At 51.6% G+C, this 20,858-nt stretch overlaps 1 protein-coding gene across 8 annotated transcripts in view; it reads left to right on the top strand.

The window, feature by feature from the left end:
* Positions 1-20,858, top strand: part of Tnrc18 (trinucleotide repeat containing 18) — a 97,748-nt gene that overhangs the window by 19,970 nt on the left and 56,920 nt on the right. For 5 of the 8 annotated variants that reach the window (XM_036171501.1, XM_036171500.1, XM_036171503.1 and 2 more), the window contains exons 3-5: positions 8,185-8,340; positions 11,672-11,797; positions 13,232-14,860. In XM_036171501.1, coding sequence (XP_036027394.1) covers positions 8,185-8,340; positions 11,672-11,797; positions 13,232-14,860 — 1,911 coding nt within the window. The remainder of the gene's footprint in view (positions 1-8,184; positions 8,341-11,671; positions 11,798-13,231; positions 14,861-20,858) is intronic. The other 3 variants (XM_036171505.1, XM_036171506.1, XM_036171508.1) reach the window with 1 other exon arrangement.

The raw sequence follows: 20,858 nt of genomic DNA on the forward strand, positions 1-20,858 counted from the left end.
GACCGGCTGATTACCCCCTAAGCTGGAGATGTTTGGGAAAGGGGCAGGGAAGGGTGGGCCTCATTCTGTGGGTCATCATGTGATTCCTTTCCGGTGTCTAACAGAGGCTGGATTCCCAGCTGCTATGCCAAGGCCTTGAATGAAACCAATGAATGAAAATGAAACCTTAGCCGGGCGGTGGTGGCACAGCCTTTAATCCCAGCACTCGGGAGGCAGAGCCAGGTGGATCTCTGTGAGTTCGAGGCCAGGCTGGTCTCCAAAGCGAGTTCCAGGAAAGGCGCAAAGCTACACAGAGAAACCCTGTCTCGAAAAACAAAAAAACAAAAAAACCCAAACAAACAAAAAAAAAGAAAGACCCTGAAACTCTCCAGTCCCTGGCGTTCTGACACTTACCAGGTCATTCATTAGGTGTAGTCCCAGGTATAGCCTTGGGAAGGACGCCCTTTCCTTCTCCAATGGGTGGCTTCCAGGTGCCCAGTGCACACCTGAGACCCAGAAACAAAGGTAGCACCAATCTGAATATGGCCTGTGCACTGACTAACTTACTTTCTTTCTCTCTCTTCTTCCTTCCTTTTTTATTTTTATTTATTTATTTATTTATTTTTTGTGGTTCCTGGAACTTGCTCTGTAAATGAGGCTAGCTTTTTAATTCAGAGATCCACTTGCCTCTGCCTCCTGAGCAATGGGGTTAAAGGTGGGTGCCACCACCATTACTGGATTTTCTTATATATTCATACCCCTGATAAACTCTTAACTTGTAAGAGTAGACAGAGTGAGAAATGAGCAATGGTGATTGATTGCACAATAGACTAGTCAGAGTTGGGAATGGGGCTCCTTTTGGTAGGTGCTTGACTAGCTTGCTGGAAGCCCTGGGTTTTCCCAGCAATGCAGCAACTAGGCATGGTGGTGCACACTGAAATCCCACCACTCAGGAGGTGGAGGCAGGGGATCAGGAGTTCAAGGTCATCTCCTGCTACATAAGTAAGTTTAGGGTCAGCCTGGGCTACATGAGACCCTGTTTCAAAAATAAAAATGGGGCTGGAGAGATGGCTCAGCAGACGAGAACATTTATTGCTCTTGCAGAGAACCTGAGTTTGGTTCCCGGTAGCCATGACGGGTAGGTAACTCAGAACCACCTGTAGCTCTGAGGGCACTGTCACTCGTGTGTACATACCCACATGCACACATGCATGCGTAGTTCAAACAATAAGTATTCAAGAAGACAATTATAATAAGTACACTCAGAAAAAAACGTTTCATTTTCTTTTCTTTTTGTTTTTTTCGAGACAGGGTTTCTCTGTGTAGCTTTGCGCCTTTCCTGGAACTCGCTTTGGAGACCAGGCTGGCCTCGAACTCACAGAGATCCACCTGGCTCTGCCTCCCGAGTGCTGGGATTAAAGGCGTGCCCCACCACCGCCCGGCTAAGGTTTCATTTTCATTCATTGAGTGTGGATGTCTGTGTGCACGGGCAGACCATCATGCACTCCTAAAGGTCAGAGGACAACTTAGAGAGGTTCTTCCCCTCTACCGTTTAGGTGCTGGGGATTGAACTCAGCTTGTCAGCTCCCTTGTGTGATGAGCTATCTTGCTGGCTCACAAGTACGCTTCAATGCAAGTAGTGTGACCGTGGTTGCTCATAAAAAAATACCCATTATTTATTTATTTATTCAAGATGGACTTACTATATATCCCAGGCTGGCTTCAAAATTGATCCTTCTGCCTCCAGAGTGCTGGGGTCACAGGTGAACATTGCCAAGCAATCTTACATTGTTTTCACACCCCTCCCACCTCTTCCTGAGATGGTTTCATTGGAGCCCAGGCTAGCCTAGAACTAGAACATGCAAGCTCTGTAATCACTGATGACCTCGAACTTCTGATCCTCCTGCCTCCTCCACCTTTGAATGGCTGGGATCCTAGGTGTGGACTTTCCACCCTAATCTTTCTTTTGGGAATGACGGGAGACAGTTTATCTGACAAGATGAAGTGTTTGGAATAATGTAGCATTGAGCTTGGGCACTGAGGGGTGCAGATAATGGCATTAAGGGCAGCATATGCGGCGGCTTGGATGCACTGGAAAGAGATGCTTCACTTACAGGCAGAATAGATCTGAAGTGTGCAAGATTCGATTCCATCAGGCTATTCAGAATGGCATGGGATTCAAAACTTTACCAGTTGTTTATTTCTGGGATTTTTTTTCCGTCTAGCACTTCTGGATTATGGTTGAAATCACAAATAGGGTCAATTTCAGGTTTCCTCATGATTTTATCCAGAGCACAGGCAAGATGCCACTGGCTCTCCAAGAGGCTTGTACCCCAAGCCCCACAGACGATGCCCCCTTACGAGGTGACAAGGAAGTGTGGTGTCTGGATTTCCCCATTAGCCCCTGGCGATCCAGGCAAGCCACAGCGGCTTTGCTTTCTCCTTAAGTGATGCATCGTGACTAACTCCTTCCGGGATGAGCCTGGGGTTACAGGAGCTGGTGAGGTATGTGCTTGGCACACAGCCTGGTGTGTAGGAAAATGACTCGGGAAAGTTGAAAGTTTTATGAAGATCATTAAATCATTTCACAAGAAACAGAGATACCCAAGCGGGCTCTCATCCTGACTGTGAGCAAGTAGCCCTTTATTAACCCCAACTTCTGAAGATGGTTTTTTTTTTTTTTTAAGAGCTGGGAATGGAACCCAGGGCTTCATGCATAATACTCAGATGCTCTACACATTCAGCCCAGCCCATCTTTTTTTTTCATTTGGTTTTTTGAGACAAGGTTTCTCTGTGTAGCCTTGGCCGTGTATGTGTAGGCTGGAGAACTTTGTCTGTTCATTCCTCAGGAAGCTGTTCACTTCCTTTGAGGCAGGGTCTCTCAATGGCCTGGAGCAGGCTAGGTTAGTTGACTGAGCCCTAGGGATTTGCCTATCTCTACTTCCTTAGCCTTGGGATGACATGGGTGTGTCACTACATCTGACTTTTGCGTGTGTGTGTGTGTGTGTGTGTGTGTGTGTGTGTGTGTGTGTGTGTGTAGTTTTCAAGACAGTTTGTCTGTATAACAGACCTTGTTGTCCTGGAACTTGCTCTGTAGGCCAGGCTGCCTCTGCCTCCGAAGTGCTGGTATTAAAGGTGTGCATCATAGTACCTGGCTACAATCGATATTTTTATGTGAGTTCTGAAGGTTGAATTTATGACCTCAGGTTTGTAAGGCACTTGCTTGACTGGCTAAGCAGTTGCCCTTTTTATGTTTTAATTTATTTGTTTATTTTTTTGAGTCAGGATCTTTCTGTGTAGCCAAGACAGGCCTTCAACTTGAAGATGCCCTGTAGGGAGAATTATTGGCCTTTACCACCTACTTCAGATGAGTCATAGTTTCCCCTTGTCTGTTTCCCTCTGTTAGTTGCCTAGGCTAGCCTGGAATTTACTTTGTAGCCTAGGCTGGTCTTGAACTTGACCCCTTCCTGCTTCCATTTTCTATAGTGGGATTATAGGTATGAGTCTTTAAAGTTATTTTATTGTTATTTTATGTGTTATTTTGCCTGCATGTATGTCTCTGTACCATGTGACCCATAGAGGCCAGGAAAAGGTGTTGGCTCTGAGCCACCATGTGGGTGCTGGGAATTGAATTCAGGACCTCTGGAAGAGCAGTCAGTGCTCTTAACCACTGAGCCATCTTCCAGTCCACTGGTTTGAGTTGTGTACTTTGGTGTTTTACCTGCATGTATCTGTGATGGTGTCCAATCTCCTGGACCTGGAGTTACAGACAGTTCTGAACTGCCATGTGGTTGCTGGGGAATCCAGGTCTTTGGAAGAGCAGCCAGTGCTCTTAACCACTGAGCCATCTCTCCAGCCCCAAAGTCTTAATTTCTTAATCTGAAATATGAGTAACAAGGTTCCTAGGCTCTAGGGCTTCAGGAGAGTGAGCAAGGATCTGGGAAGTATCCTGAGGCATGTGGGCAAAAGACACCTGAGATTTGGAGGTAGAGAGGGGCTAGCAGCCCCCCCCCCCCCAACTCCCTAAGACACAGTTTCTCTGTGTAGCTGTCCTGGAACTCACTCTGTAGACCAGGCTGACCTTGAGCTCAAAGATCCACCTGCCTCTGCCTCCTGAGTGCTGGATTAAAGGCATTCGCCACCACTGCCTAGCAGAAGTGCTTGGGATTTTGATGCCACTTTCAATGTTCTTGGACCTGGAGTTACAGACAGTTCTGAACTGCCATGTGGTTGCTGGGGAAGCTAAGCAACTTGGAAGCTAAGCAACTTGGGACCTGGCTAATGCTTGGATGGGATAAGTACCTGGGTCTTTGGATATGAAAGTCATAAGCCTGAGGACGTGATTGATATCCAGCACCCTTGTGAAAAAACAGAAGAGGTATAACCTACCTGGAATCCAGGTGCTGGGGAGCCTGAGACAGGGGGAATCCCTCAGGATCACTGGCCAGCCATTCTAACCAAATCAGAGGCCCCCCCCCCCCCCCAGTCCAGGGAGAGACCTTATAACAAAAAATAAGATGAAAAGTGACTGAGGTCAACTTCAGGATCTGCACGCACACACACACACACTACACAATTCAAAGATAGTGAGATAGTGTGTCCGGTAACTTATAACCACTCACTTCTCATCTGAGGAAGGATAAACTGTGTGTAGGTAAGTAGGTAAGGCAAGTGGACCCCCTCAAACCCTGACCTTGGAGAAGTCACTTGTGGCAACAGCTGGCACTACATGGCACCCCGTGGCAGACAGAGCTCCAATCACGTTGCAGATAGAAGCTTCTTAAATCTTTCTGTACATCAACCTCGGAGGGAGAAGATGGTATTTCTATAATAAACATTATGTGTTTCACACAGCCTGGGGAGATTTAGATTGGCCGGAATGACAGCCACAGGTTGGGAGTGGTGTATGGCTGTGTCTTGGGAAGGCTAAGGTGGGAGGGCCCCTGATGTTGGAGGCCAGCCTGGCCTACATAGTGAGAGCCAGGGCAGTTTGGGCTACATAGTGAAACCTTATCTTTAAAAAAAAAAAAAAAAAAAGGTGGGTGGGGGAGGGCATGGAGAGTGAGTGGCTGTGCCAGCATGGAGCCCAAGTTCAAAGCCTAATACCACCCACATTAACAGCTGGGAAGATGTGCGTGTGCTGAATGAACATGAACACATATGCGTGTACACACGCACGCACACACGCACGAGCCTGGGAGCTAGCACGTGGCCCTTGCTCACCCTAGGAATCCCACATCGGCCCAGTTCTTCCCCGCGGAGACTGACCTTCCATATCCACTCCTTGGGTTTCTAGCTGGGAAAAACCTTCAGCTTTGAACATTGCTGAATTAAATCTAAATTAATTGAGATTTAATAAAATAAAACAGAGTTCTCCAGTCTCAGTAGCTGCATTTCAGATGCTCAGGCATGACACGTGGCCAGTGGCTACCACATCCCACAGCACAGTGTTTGCTGGGCCCTGGACCTCATGGTGTTGCCGTGCATTGTTTATTTACCCAGTCCTGTACCTGACAGACCCAGCCATGTTTGTGCCTTGGTTGATGATGGTCAGGCAGGGTGATGAGGCTGGTGGTCCTAGTGTAACTGTATTGTAAGAGCTATTTCAAGTGAATTGGAACCCGAGACCTTGATCATGGGAGGTGGGTGCTCTGCCACTGAGCCACACCCCAGCCCCTCACTGGGGGATTCTAGGCAGGGGCTCTACCACTGAGTCACACCCCAGCCCCTCACTGGGGGATTCTAGGCAGGGGCTCTACCACTGACCACACTCCAGCCCCTCACTGGGGGATTCTAGGCAGGTGCTCTACCACTGAGCCACACCCCAGCCCCTCACTGGGGGATTCTAGGCAGGTGCTCTACCACTGAGCCACACCCCAGCCCCTCACTAGGGGATTCTAGGCAGGGGCTCTACCACTGAGCCACACCCCAGCCCCTCACTGGGGGATTCTAGGCAGGGGCTCTACCACTGAGCCACACCCCAGCCCCTCACTGGGGGACTGTAGGCAGGTGCTCTACCACGGAGCCAGCCTTCCCAGCTCTTTATTTATTTATATCTTTTATTGAGACAGTCAGAGTGGCTTTGAACTTTTCCATCCTCTTGCCTCAGCCTCTTGAGTAGCTCCGTGACTGTCCTATACCACCATTCCTGGTTTTGCGCCTGCTTTAGGAGTGCAGCTCCATGCCCAGAGGGCATCACTGGCTTGCCTGGTCACTGGGAACGCCCCTCCCACCAGCTGTCCTCACTCCCAGCTTGGGAGGCAGTAGTTGGGGCCCCTTGGATCCCTGACGGTGACAGAAGCCGTTGGTGGCATCCGGGCCCCAACGCTTCTGGGTTTTGCTTGCTGGGTTTCACAAGCCCAGGTAGGGGAAGACCTGGGCTCTGCACTTCCGCACAGCCGAGCAGGAAGAACTGGGGGCTGATGTAAGCCTTTGCGCAAACCCCTGGCTACTGGCTTCCGGAGCCTTCTACCCGCCATCTGCCACTTCAGAGAGGAAGCCTAGGGCTTGGCAGGGCCCAGAGGCCCTACTTCCCCGGGCTCAGGCAGCATGGTTGTGCTGACCGGCCACAAGGGCCCTTGGGCCGTAGGAGTTTGTGCTGGGCTCTGGGCTGCAGGAGTTGGCCGCAGTGACGGTGGCTGGACATAGAACATGGTAACAGGCATGTGGTCAGAGGGTGTGTGCTGTCTCTAGCTACTGCTGTTCCCTACTCTGGGGGTAATTAATGAGGAAGCCCTGCCTTTGGCTAACTTAGTTTTCCTGCATCTATCCCAAAGGGCCTGGGGGTATGTTTTGGGATCCTTCCCCCTTTGAGAGGTGGTCAGTGGGCACTTGTATACAGGGCTTGCATGGGAGGGCTGTTGGGGACATGGGTGGAGTCTGTGAGTTCCCTGTGGCTTAGACCAGGGGCCCCCCTGGCATCTGAGCCACACGCATCCTGTCTGTGTGTCCGATGTAATGTTACTTGGATATGTTGTTGCAAACAGTACCTATCTCTCAGGGACTAGAGAAGGCCCTGTGTGTTTACACGAAGCCCTCCTCTGGGGACTGGCCAGGATGGGTACCTGGCGGGTGCTTGGTTAGGGTGCTGGGCCTAGTTATGTGTTCAGGGCTCACCACCTGTCTTGCAGGGTGTATTGGGGAGAGCTTGAAATCTCCCACAGAACATCTGGCCTATTTACTATTATTGTTCCTAAAACTATCATCCATTATACAGATTATACAGTTCTTGTTAAATGCATGCCCCCCACCCGGTTTTTGTTTTTTAAATAGGTTTTTTTTTTTTTTTTTTTTTTTTTTTAGTGCTGAAGAATCAACCTAGGTCCTCATGCATACTAGACAGACCGAGGATGGGTGTTTTAGACAGGGTCTCATCCTGCAGCCCAGACTACCTGGAATCTGCTACATAGCTCAGGCTGGTCTAGAATTGCCTCAGTCCTCCTGTCGATAACAGATGGGAACTATCACGGCAGGCTCCATCTTTCTAAAAACTTCTTGTCTTTTGAGACAAGGGCTCGCTGTGTAGCCCAGGCTAGCTTGGAACTTGCCATCCTTCTGTCTCAGCTCACAAGGGCTGGACTTGTACATGTAGGTATGTGATCATTCCTGATGTTTGCTGTTTTCCTCTCACCTTGTGATGATTCCACATGTCACACCTCTCAGGTTGGGCTCTAAGATGTCCCGCTGGGTGTCACTGCGCTTTGGCCATGCCAAGGCCTTTCCTCTTTGGGCGTCTGCTTCTCCACCAGTTACATGGGCACTGTAAGTGTCTGGTGATTGTCCAGTTACAATCACTGGACACTCAGGCTCTTGCACATCATAGGTGACTGTTGGTGTCCTGTGCTGACCTCAGAACACGACCTTATACTCTATGGGTCCCCTGGGTGGTTGCTGGGGGCCCACTATTCCCATTCCAGACTGGACTCAGGCTTACATCTGCAGTTAGTAGTAAAGCTGTGTGTGTGTGTGTGTGTGTGTGTGTGTGTGTGTGTGTGTGTGTTGCTCAGGGGAAGTCTAGCTGTCTTCCTTGGTTGCTATGGTGATTGGGCCCATAGGGTGTGGCCCAGGCTGGCTAAGGGATGCCTTTTGATCTCTCTGGCAGTGAAGGATTCATTCAGTGAGGGGGGGCCTTGGGATGGTGGTCCAGGTGGTTTACTGGTTTGCTGGCTACCTTACAGGGACACCCCCACCCCCTTTTCTCTGCAGGCGAGGCCTTCTTGGGCAGCTTTGTGGCCAGCGGGATGGGGCCCTCGGCCTCGTCTCAGGGGAGCCCTGTATCCCTGCCCTCTGACCTCTCCTTCCGCTCCCCCACCCTCAGCAACCTGCCTATGGTGCAGCTGTGGGCTGCCCGAGCCCATGAAGGTAAGGAGTGGCCAGATGGGAGGGGCCGAGGGCTGCTGGGCCACTGTCTCAACCATGATAGCAATTTTATGTCCCCAACCCCATTCTCAACAACTTTCTCACAGTGGCCTCCCTTTTCCCCTCTAGTACTCAGTGCTTATCTTGTTACCACAGGGCTTTTGCACAAGCCATTTACGCCTCTGCTTGCAGCCTCTCACCCCAGTCCACTGGCTCCTCCTTCATGGGCTGCTTAAGAGGTCACTCTTCCCCCTGCTGTTCTGTAGTAGAAGACAAAAGGTTTAACCTATGTGGTTATTCCCAGGTGGTGTGCGTTTTGAGGTCAGGGACTGGTGTTTATTCAGTGAGAATGAGACACACACACATAAACACACACACACACTTATTCCCACCTCACACCCCAGATATTGTGGGGAGCCTCAGGCCTGCATACTCTGGGCTTTTTTTGGGGGGTGCGCGGTGCTGGGAATTGGACAAATCTAAGGCCCCATGCATGGGAGGCATGCCTCCTCCACCTCTGGCTCTGGTGGATTTGGGGTATTGCTTGGTTGAGGTTAGGGTCCTCTTTCTTTCTTTCTTTCTTTCTTTCTTTCTTTCTTTTCTTTTCTTTTTTTTTTTTTTTGGTTTTCCGAGACAGGGTTTCTCTGTGTAGCTTTGCGCCTTTCCTGGAACTCACTTGGTAGCCCAGGCTGGCCTCGAACTCACAGAGATCCGCCTGCCCCTGCCTCCCGAGTGCTGGGATCAAAGGCGTGCGCCACCACTGCCCGGCTGAGGTTAGGGTCCTGTTATGTCTTGTGGACCCTGTGGGCTCCCCTAGAATCTGAGATACTGTAGTTCTGGGAGGCCCCTGTTGCCTGCTTTAGGCTGTCAGGCCATTCCGTGTTTCCTGGGTTGGAGACAGAATGAATGCCCACCAGCCTGGGGTTGTGGGCTGCTGAATTTGGCTCAGCTGTGGCCGCAAGTGTCCCTGTCAGGCATGGCAGCGTGGTCCTTCCTGTACAGAGGAGGTCACTAAGGCGGTTCTTCCTGGGCCTTTTGAGACAGGCACCTGAGTCCAGGAACGACTATATATATATGTCTTGCACCAGGAGGGCTGTGTCCCCTCTGCTGCCATGGTCTGGGATAATGGATGCTTGGGTGTGTCGTAGTATTGTGTTCCCCAAAATATTGTATACCCTAATAAATTTATCTGGGGTCAGAGAACGGAACAGCCACTAGACAGACATAGAGGCCAGAAAATGGTGGCACTCACACCTTTAATCCTAGCATTCCAGAGGCAGAAATCCCTCTGGATCTCTGAGTTCAAGGCCACATTAGAAATAGCCAGGCTTCGAGACACACGCCTTTAATCCCAAGAAGTGAGCCTTTAATCCCAGGGAGTGAGGGTAGAAAGTAGAAAGATACATAAGGTGTGAAGACCAGAAACAAGAAGCATTTGGCTGGTTAAGCTTTTAGGCTTTGGAGCAGCACAGTTCAGCTGAGATTCATTCTGGATGAGGACTCAGAGGCTTCCAGTCTGAGGAAACAGGATCAGCTGAGGAACTGGCGAGATGAGGTAGCTGTGGCTTGTTCTATTTCTCTGATCTTCCAGCATTCACCCCAATAACTGCCCCTAAGTTTGATTTTGTTAATAAGACCTTCTAAGATTCCTGCTACATGGGTGGGCTGATGTTCTGAATCCCTTCCACTGGGCTCAGTCTGGATGAGGGGTGAGCAGAGGCTTGGCACAGGTTACCTCTCCTGTATCACCAGTGCGGTCCTCAGTCTTTCCCGAGATGCTGATAGCAAACACATGCCACTGACGTGGCGTTTTTTGGGCCCACTCCATCCTTTGCAGCAGTCTAGGAAGGGGCTGAGGTACCCCCATCTTGCAACATGAAAGCAGAGGGACCCGCTAGCAGCAGCTTGAGTGCTTGCTGCTGGTTCATGTTTATCTGCAATGCTGTAGACCGCCAGTCTGTTTTTGTTTGGCGACTTGTGTTGTGGGTTGCCTTATTTTGTTTTCTTCTCTTTTTGGTTTTTTCGAGACAGGGTTTCTCTATGGTGTTTTGGTGCCTGTCCTGGATCTCATTTTTTAGACCAGGCTGGCCTGGAACTCAGATACCCGCCTGGCTCTGCCTCCTGAGTGCTGGGATCAAAGGTGTGCGCCACCACCGCCCTGCTTTGTTTTGTTTTCAAGACAAAGTCTTACTATGTAGTGCTGGCTGGCCTAGAATCCACTGTGTCGACCAGAATGGCCTTGAATTTGACGCAATCCTCCTGCCCCTGCTTTTCAAGTGTGAAGCCACCACTCTGGACAGCCCCCTTTTATTTATTTATTTTTGTTTGTTTATTTTGAGACAAGGGGGGCTTTCTTACTGTGTGTAGCCCAGGCTGGCCTCGAACTTGCAGGGATTCACCTGCCTCTGCCTCTGCTGGATTAAAGGCGTGCGCCACCAAGTGCTCGACTATCTGGTGGTCTTGAATGTATCAGGTGATGTGGAGTTTAAAAAGGCGTCAGCCATGCCTTGCATCCCTCACCTCAGGCAGACCGAAGACTAGGTCCAGGGACACTGTCCCTTGTTGCTCTCCAGTAGGACCCCAGCCTCAGGCAGGACCGAGCTTGGCTCCTCCTGCTGTCTTTCATCCCTGCTTGCTCTTCGTCATCGTCTGTGTTTGACACCTGTCGCCACCCTTTCTGAAGTCACACCATTTCCCCTTGGGCTTCGCTGTAAGGAGCCCTTTCAGGGGACTTGAGAGGTTTTCCTTGCAAGACCGGGCAGCTAGAGATGCCTGGCTTCTGTGTTCAGAGAAGGCCAACAGTCGGTTTGAGGCATACAGCAGAGGCCTGTGAAATCCATTCATCCAGGGTCCACGCTCTGCTGAGTGAGGTCTGGGCTGTAGGTCCAGGCACTTCAGGTCAAAGCCAGGTTTAGCTACAGTGTGATCTCTCTCTTAGATAATGGTCTCCTGTGGGTCTGTTTTTTTGTTTTGTTTTGCTTTGCGTTTCATCTGTAAACTGAGATGATAAAGAGTGTGTTTTTGAGGTTTAAAAAGAGAATCATGGCTTCCCAGTCTCCTAGGTTGGGTCCTTTCTGATTTTGAGTCTGGGGTATTTGAACTTGCATTCCAGCCCTTGTGGGTTTCCTGTGCCTCAAGGAAGGCTTGAGGTGGCAGGGTTTGGAGTGGGACAATACCCACCCTGTGAGCTGGTGTTAACCACTCAGCTTCTTGTACCACGGAGCTGACCAGCCACCGTGGGTTTTTTCCAAAGTAAAGAAAATGCTAGAAGGAAGTTGCCTGTGAGGGAAGCGTGACTGACTGGTCTGGACCTCTCTCTGTTTTCTCTCCTTAGGCTTCTCCCACCTGCCCAGCGGGCTGTACCCATCCTACCTCCACCTGAACCACCTGGAGCCCCCCAGCAGTGGGGGCCCCCTCCTCAGTCAGCTGGGTCAGCCCAGCATCTTCGATACCCAGAAAGGTTAGGAGCAGGAGGGGGTGGGGCTGTTGCCTGGCAGGGAGGGGGTGGCAGAGTGACTTCTTGGGGTTTCTCTGGGGTGTCCTCTGCAGGATTCCAGGTATCTTCCATGTTGTTTTCTTGGGGGGTCCCTAGGATGGAGCCCAGAGCCTTGTAGATGCTAGGAAATGGCCCTACCACTGAACTGCAACCCCCTTCCCCCAGCCTCTTCATGAGTATTTACTTTCTTTTATTCACATAGGGCTTCTGGGTAGCCCTGGCTGTTCTGGAACTCACCATGTAGACCAGGCTGGCCTTGAACTCAAAGAGATCCACCTGCCTCTGCCTCTTGAGTGCTGGGATTAAAGGCAAGCACCACGAACACCTGGCTTTTCCTTTCCTTTTTTGTTTTGTTTTGGTTTTTCAAGACAGGGTTTCTCTGTGTAGCTTTGCGCCTTTCCTGGATCTCGCTCTGTAGACCAGGCTGGCCTTGAACTCACAAAGATCCTCTTGCCTCTGCCTCCTGAGTGCTGGGATTAAAGGTGTGCGTCACCGAAGCCCTGCTCCTTTCCTTTTTTGAACCAATAATAATTGAATCATTTTTCCCTTCCTTCCTTCCTTCCTTCCTTCCTTCCTTCCTTCCTTCCTTTTTTTCTTTGTTTCTGTGTGTGTAGATCAGAGGACAACTTGGAATTCTTTCCTCCTACCACACTGGCCGGAGATCAAACCCAGCTCCTCAGGCTGGACAGCAGACACTAACATGCTAAGCCATCTTGCAGTCTCCTTCATTCCTCCCTTTGCCTCCCTGCCTTCTCTTCTCCCCCTACCCCTCCCTTCTCTCTTTCCTCAAGCAGTCCATAGAGGCCTAGACCTTGCTCTGCAGCTCTGGATGCCTTTAAACTTAACATCCACCTGCTTTTACCGCCTTGAGTGCTGGGATTACGGGCGTAGGCCTCAAGGTGCCTTTTTAGGACACAGTCCCAAAGTCCTCTCACTGTCACTGTGTCACCCACAGCCTTTTTTTTTTTTTTTTTTTTTTTTGGTTTTTCTTCAAGACAGGGTTTCTCTGTGTAGCTTTGGTGCCTTTCCTGGAACTCACTTGGTAGCCCAGGCTGGCCTCAAACTCACAGAGATCTGCCTGCCTCTGCCTCCCGAGTGCTGGGATTAAAGGCATGTGCCACCACCGCCAGGCTACCCACAGCCTTTTAATAAGGCCTGGATAGTTCCGAAAGCAGCCTTTGGCCTCTCCCTTTACAGATGAGGAAACAAGCCAGGGAGGACGAGATGGCTGAAGTCAGATTTTTACTCATTTTCCAGCCCCGCCCCGCCCTTTCCTCGGAAAGACCAGGTCCCTACACATTGTCTCTTTGGGGTGCCATGCACCCTTGGGTGAGGGAACGGAATCTTGGGGTTAGGAGTGGGTAATTATTCCGGTTCACTGTGTCTTTTTCTCCCTAGATGGCTTCTACCTGCCTGCGCCCGGGGCTTTGCACTCCCACACACCCGCGGCCAGAACCCCCAGTGGCCACTCCTCAGGTGGTCCTGCCAAAGGCTCCTCCCGGGAAGGTGCCGGGAAGGATCGCTCAGGCCGCGGTGGAGACCCTCCTCCGTTGTTTGGCAAGAAAGACCCTCGGGCACGTGAGGAGGTGTCCATGCCCCGCGGCGTGGTGGACTTAACCCAGGAGGCCCGAGCTGAGGGCCGCCAGGACCGTGGGCCCTTACGCCTGGCTGAACGCCTGTCACCCTTCTTGGCAGAGGCCAAAGCCAAGGGTGCTTTGCAGCCATCCGCCTTGAGCCTGTGCAATGGCGCGGTGGACGCAGGGCTGGTGGCCGAATTGGGCCGTGGAGGCGCCAAGGAGGTGGTGGCCAGGCAGGAGGAGAGTGCTCGGCTGCTGCGGCGGGCTGAGGCTCTGCTGCCCACGGCAAGGCCCTGTGGGTCCCCGCTGCCACCGCCACCACCGCTGCCTCCCAAGGGTCCCCCTGCACCCCCTTCCTCGACACCAGCCAGTGTCTACACCGTGTTCCGTGAACCAGGCCGCGAGCACCGCGTGGTGGCACCCACCTTTGTGCCTTCTGTGGAGGCCTTTGATGAGCGTGTGGGACCCATCCAGATAGCATCCCAGGCTCGTGATGCCAGGGCCAGGGAGCGTGAGCCAGGCCGTCCTGGCGTCCTGCAAGGCCCCCCTGGATCTCCACGACTGGAGCGACCAGAGGTCCTGCGGGAGAAGAGTTCTGTCATCCGCTCCCTCAAGCGTCCACCTCCATCCGATGGACCTCCAGCCCGGTCCTCTCGCTCCTCCCCGGATGCCCGCGCCTACCTGCCCCCCAAGGAACTACTCAAGCCTGAGGCTGATCCGAGGCCTTGTGAGCGTGCAGCGCCCCGAGGCTCTAGCTCCTCTGCTGCCCAGCAGGCTGCTAAGTTCTTTGGCTTGGAACCATCCCGACTTCCCGGGCCAGAGCACAAGTGGAAACCCTTTGAGCTGGGTAACTTCGCCACCACACAGATGGCTGTCCTAGCTGCCCAGCACCACCATGCCAGCCGAGCTGAAGAGGAAGCAGCTGTTGCCACAGCATCCAAAAAGGCCTACCTGGACCCAGGGAGTACAATGCCCCGTGCCTCGGCCACCTGCGGCAGGCCTGGTGCTGACCTCCACTCCGCCGCCCATGGACCCGGAGAGGCCTCTGCTATGCAGAGCCTCATCAAATACAGTGGTAGCTTTGCTCGGGAGGCTGTGGCTGTGCGTCCTGGCGGCGGTGGGAAGAAGAGCCCCTTTGGAGGCCTGGGCACCATGAAACCTGAACCTACACCCACATCCGCAGGTCCCCCCAGAGCCCAGGCCCGACTTACACACTCCGGAGTCCCTGCAACTGGAGGGGGCCGGCAGCTGAAACGGGACCCAGAGAGACCAGAGAGTGCCAAGACCTTTGGGAGGGAGGGCTCCGGTGCCCAGGGGGAGGCTGAAGTGAGACACCCGCCTGTGGGCATTGCTGTGGCTGTGGCGCGGCAGAAGGACAGCGGGAGCAGTAGCCGGCTGGGGCCGGGGCTGGTAGACCAGGAGCACTCTTTGTCACTGAACAACGTCAAAGGTAGGTGCTGGGTCCTGTTTTTGTTTTGTTTTGGTGGTGGTGGTGGTGGTGGTGGTGGTGGTGGTGGTGGTGGTGTCGTCGTCGAACCTATGAGATCACTAATGCACAAGATAGGCAAGAACTGTACCACTGAGCTATATCCTGCCCCCTCTGTTAGTTGTTTTGGGCGCAGTCTTACATAGACTCCAGCTCACGTTGTAGCCAAGAATGATCTTGAACTTTTGATCCCCTTGCCTCCACTTCCTGAGTCCTGGGCCTGGACCCCAGGGCTTGCTGCATGCTATGCAGCATACTAGCAAGTGACCCACACCTCCAGCCCCCGTTTCTCGATAAGTTGCCCAGACTTGAACTTGCTGTGTAGCCTAGATAGGCTTTGGGTTTGTAGTAGTTGGGGTTACACCAGGCCTACTCTTAAATTTTAATCTGTGGGTATGGGTGTGGGTGTGGGTGTTATTCGCAAGTGTGGAGGTCAGAAGACGACCTCAGGAGTGGCTTTCATCATCTACTTTGTTTGAGATAGGCTCTCTTATGATATTTACCTGGTGTGTGTGTGTGTGTGTGTGTGTGTGTGTGTGTGTGTGCGCGCGCGCGCACGCGCGCCCCCAGTCACACACGTGAGTACAGTGCACACATGGAGGGCAGAGGACAAGTTATAAGAAATGTTTCTTCTTCCATGTGGGTTCTGGGGATGGAACTCAGGTCTTCAGGTTTGGCAACAGGTGCCTTCACCTACTAAGTCACCTCACTGGCCCGAGACAGTTTCTCTCGTGGGGCTACAGAGACCAGGCTAACTGGCACCAGATCGTCTGTGGATTCTCTTTTCTCCACTTCCCAGCTTTATTTACATGCTTCTGTGGGATCCGCACTCAGGTCCTCACACTTGTACTTTGCTTTTTTCTGAGTCCTCTCCCTGTTCCCTAATCCTTGGATCTGCTTGCCTCGATGTCTCACTTTGTTTCCTGCCCTCCACCCTTTTTAAAAAACGAAAACAGGGCTTCATTGTGTGGCTGGTTAGCTTGGAACCTACTCTGTAGACCAGGCTGGCTTTGAACTCATAGAGATCCACCTGCCTCTGGAATGCTGGGATTTAAGGCACGCACCACCGCTCCTGGCCAGTTTCCTACTTTTTCTCCCAAGCCTGCCCCTTCCCAGTACTGCTTGTACATCGTGGCTGCTATTGAAACTTTGATTGCCTTTCCCATTATCCATATAGATGTGTAGCGTCCAGGAGAGGAGAAGGAAGAAAAAGACCATTATGTTTTCCCAGCACCCCAAACACTTTCCTGGCTTTCCCCGAATTCATTTCGCCGTGCAATTTGTGTCTACCCGCAGAGTGGCTAGCGCGGCATAGTCTTGGTCTTAACGCGCTCTTCCTGCATCACAGTGTGGGTCGTTTTCTCCCGAGATGGTGGACGCTTTACAAAGTGTCATTTTTTTTTTACGGTCTTTAATATTCTGTGGGGAGCACATGCCAGCAGGTACCGTCGTTAGGTTTCCGGTCCCTGGTGGGCATTTTAAGTTTTTGCCTGCTCTCTTTTGTGTTGAGAATGCTGTGTGGAATATTTTTGTACATAGTACCTCTGTGCTGTTTTGAGTCACTTTGTTATGTCTTAGAGATTCCTAGGAATAGACTAACCTTAAGCCTCCTGAGTCCTGGGTGTGTGTGGGGGGGTGTAGAGCCGGGCTTCGCCTCATTCAGTGCCTCTGGTGTCTTGTCAACTGGGGCTTGGAGCTTAGTAGGTGCTGGGTAAACAGGTGAATGAGTGAATGCTTGTAGATGGTAGAGGCGGCTTCCTGGCAGGCTTCAGTGAATCTTCTTTAAGTGAAGAAATATATGTGCATGCGTGTAAGTGTCTATCATGTGTGTGCTGGTGCCCAGAGATGTGAGAAGGGGCCATCATACCCCTTACACTTGCTGAGTCTTCTCACCAATGCCCTGGCTGCTGCTGCTGCTGTTTTTTTGTTTTGTTTTGTTCAATTATTTCTGTCTGTGTGTGTGCGCGTGTGAGAATGTGAGTGTGAATATGTGTTTGCATATATGGAGGTCAGAGAAGAACTTCCTAGTGTTGATTCTTTCCTTCCACTCTGGGTCAAGGGATCAAATTCAGATCATCAGGCTTTGTGTGGCAAACAGTTTTATCATCTGTCTCCCTTAGCATTTTTTTTGCCATTTTTTATTTATTTATTGATTGATTAATTGATTTGTCTGAGTATGTGTTTGGGTTTGTGAGTATATGGGCATGTGTGTGCCAGGTTGCACGTTTTTAAGGTCAGAGGACAATCTTAGGTGCCAGGCCTAGCTGTCTACGTTGTTTGAAGCAGGGTCTTTTTGTTAGTGTGTACGCCAGGCTAGCTGGATTGTGGGCTTTTGTGGGACCTTTCAAGTCTTCATCTCTACATCACTGTGGAAGCTCTGACACAAGGCCATCTATGTGTTTTGGGGATCCAAACTTGTGTCTTCACACTTGCATTGGTGAGCACTGTATCTGTCGACCCATCTCCCCAGCCCCCCCGCCCCTTTTTTTTTCAGACAAGGTCTTGTTAATACTGAGGCTAAGCCCAAACTAGCCTCAAACTTGTAACCCTCCTGCCTCAGTCTCCCTTACCAGTGTTAGCCACCGTATCGAACTCATTTTTGAGGTTGGATCTTCTTCAGGAACTTGGTAAGTTGGTCGGTATTTTGTGCATTTTGGAGACCTGTTTTCAGCACCCTTTTTGGTTTTTTTTGAGACAGGGTTTCTCTGTGCAGCTTTGCGCCTTTCCTGGATCTCACTCTGTACACCAGGCTGGCCTCGAACTCACAGAGATCCGCCTGCCTCTGCCTCCCCCCAGAGTGCTGGGATTAAAGGCGTGCGCCACCACCACCCAGCTTAAAGATTGTGGTTACTTTTTTTTTTTTTTTTTTTTTGAGCTGAGGATCGAACCCAGGGCCTTGCGCTTGCTAGGCAAGTGCTCTACCACTGAGCTAAATCCCCAACCCTGTTTTCAGCATCTTTATTGAGCACTCTGTCAGCTAAGGGCAGAGCCTGCTGCCGTGCTAAGGGCCTGTGGTTCAGGCATTGAAGCTGAGTGTGTCCTGGTGAGGGCTTGGCAGGCCAAGTGAAGGCCGGGAAAAGGTCATGTCCAGTTGGTCTGCCCTTGTGTGACATCTCAAGGCAGGCATTGTCTCATGTCCCCAGCTTTTTCTCTTGGACCACAGTCCAGGGCCACCCACAAAGCTCCCTTCTTGCAGCTTCCAGACTGCACACCCGTAGCTGTGCTGGGACCTTGTATATGTATCTCCTGACATCCCCGGGTTCCTCCCTCCCCAGCCTGCCTCCTGTTGCCTCCTGGGTTCCATGGTCTTCATAAGTGTAGACTTCTCTTAAAACCTCTCCCTTGGACTGATTCCAGTCCTATTTATCAGACAGCCTAGCAAGGCCAGGTGTCCTGTGTCACGTCACTCCTATTTGTAATGCCTCTGTCATTCAGGTTTCAGGGCCTCACCCACCTCAGGGCTGGGGTACTGGGCCTGGGTCTTTCTCCTACCACTGTTTTTATTTTTGGGGATGGGGTTTCACTGCGTAGCCCTGATGAGGAACTCATTATACAGATCAGGATGGCCTTGAACTCACAGATCCTCCTGTACTACCACACCCGTCTTCTAGCAGTATCTTTATACCACCCAGTGCTCCAGCTGGTCCATGCTTGTTTTCCTAGTAGAATATCCCATCCTGTGTTGACTGTCCCTAGCTAGTCCCAGGATGTTCTTATGTCGCTTGAGAACATTTGAGCCTTTGGACTTTGAATCAGGATGTGTCTGCTGATTTTGAAATCTCCTGTCATAGAGGTCTAAGTAAATGGTGCTGAGTGGATGTTTGCTGACTGAACGATCGTCTTGCTCTGGGCAGAGGTATCTAGCCAAGGAAGCCAGTCCTCTGATGATGGGAGGTGGCTGCAGCAGCACATGCCTATTCTGGGATGGAATGATAGGGGACAAGTCTTCTACCCTGAATAGGGTTCTATGACATGGTAGGGTACTCCTCTTGTGTGTAGGGTGGCTTACGATTTAGTGTCCAAAATACCTGTCCCCACACGGGTCATAAGTGTGTGTGTGCAAGAAGAGGATGTGGTTTGAGTTTGGGCTTGAGAAGTTGTGTGTCTCTGCTTCTTTTACTGATGGGAATGAAAACCACTGTCACATGTACACTACCTGCTTGCCAACTCAGCCATGCACTGGCCCCTTATTGGGGGATTCTAGGCAGGTGCTCTACCACTGAGCCACACCCCAGCCCCTCACTGGGGGATTCTAGGCAGGGGCTCTACCACTGATCCACACCCCAGCCCTCACTGGGGATTCTAGGCAGGTGCTCTACCACTGAGCCACACCCCAGCCCCTCACTGGGGGATTCTAGGCAGGTGCTCTACCACTGAGCCACACCCCAGCCCCTCACTGGGGGATTCTAGGCAGGTGCTCTACCACTGAGCCACACCCCAGCCCCTCACTGGGGGATTCTAGGCAGAGGCTCTATTGTTGAGTTCTCCTGTTCCCTCTCTTGCTTACTCCCATTGGCTCCTCACTGTTTCTTTGCAGGTTCCTGCCCCAGGGTGCCTTTGCTTCTACATATCTCACTTTTCTTCCAGACATCTGTTCTTCCTGGCATTTACTGTTTGATTGCATTTCTCTCTGTCCGGTTTTACGTGGACAGTTGTGTTGGGATCTGGGCAGTGGCGTGCATACACCTGGTGCAGGTAGTGGGAACTAACCACAAGCAGAATCGTCATGCTTGATCGGTGCAGTGAGAGAGAGGAACGAGGGGTGTGCTGGAGGGAGAGGTGGTTGGGATGGTTCCTTCCTTCCTGATGTCAGTTGAAGTCGAGTGAGTGGAAGGGCATTCTGTGTACGCGGAACAGAGTGTCCCTAAGATGGGGAAGGGATGCATGTGATTGACATGCAGAGATTGGCAGCTAGGGCTAGGGAGGGCATCTGGACCCTGTGCTGTTGACCCAGGGCAAGGACTTGGCTCTGTGGGGTGACTGGACAGAGTGGACTGTGAACAGGTCATAGGTAGCTACAGAGTGATATGGGCAGGGGTGAAGCCCCTCAGCGTGGGGTCAGGTGTGGTAGTCATGTCCCATTTCTTTGGGAGCCAGCCAGTTTGCTGCCTGGAGTGACCTGGAGCTCTTCCTAGTGGCCCTGGGCATGGAGGCTGGTCTGAGTTGGTGTCTAGTGGCAGGTGACACTTGGGACAGGAAGTAACCCAGGGCAATTCAGTCATGGTATACAGAAGGCTTGTGGCCCTGAGCCTAGGCTGCGTTCCAGGCACCTCCCCTTTCTGGGGCCCCAGCAGCTAGCGCTGTACCGCAGCTGGTCTTCGACACAGAGACTGGTGGCACGTGCCCTTCCCAGATGGCTAAGCCCTTGGGAGTGTGTGAGCCTGGTTGACGTGGCGTCTCCCCTGGGACAAGGAAGCATGAGCTCAGGCTCTGATTTCCAGGCACAGCTGTGGAACTCGGGGTGGCTCCCCGAGCCTGGGCCCTGCCTCATACCTGCTGTTCCTTTCTAAGCTAGTTTCTCAATGGTTCCTGGGCACAGTCCCTCTAGTTCTGCCATTTTGTGTGTGTGTGTGTGTGTGTGTGTGTGTGTGTGTGTGTGTGTCCGTCTGTCCATCTGTCCGTCTGTAGGCTAGAAGTGTCTTCCTCGGTTTGTTCTACCTTAAAAAATTTTTTTTAAAAATTTTGTGTGTGTGGCTGTTTTGCCAGGGTGTATGTCTGCATCACATGTGTGCCTGATGTTCTTAGAGGCTAGAAGAAGGCATCAGATTCCCTAGAACTGGAGTTAAAGGTGGTTCTGGAGTGGTCCTGTGGGTGGTGGGAAATGGGTCATCTGCAAGAACAGCAAGTGCATATAACCGCTGAGCCACCGCTCCAGCCCCTACCTTGTCTTTGGCGATAGAGTCTATGACAGAACCCAGAGCCCACTGATTCAGCTAGGCTAGCTACCAGCGAACCCCAGGGA

Source organism: Onychomys torridus, chromosome 22 (assembly GCF_903995425.1).
Source record: "Onychomys torridus chromosome 22, mOncTor1.1, whole genome shotgun sequence".
NCBI lineage: Eukaryota > Metazoa > Chordata > Mammalia > Rodentia > Cricetidae > Onychomys > Onychomys torridus.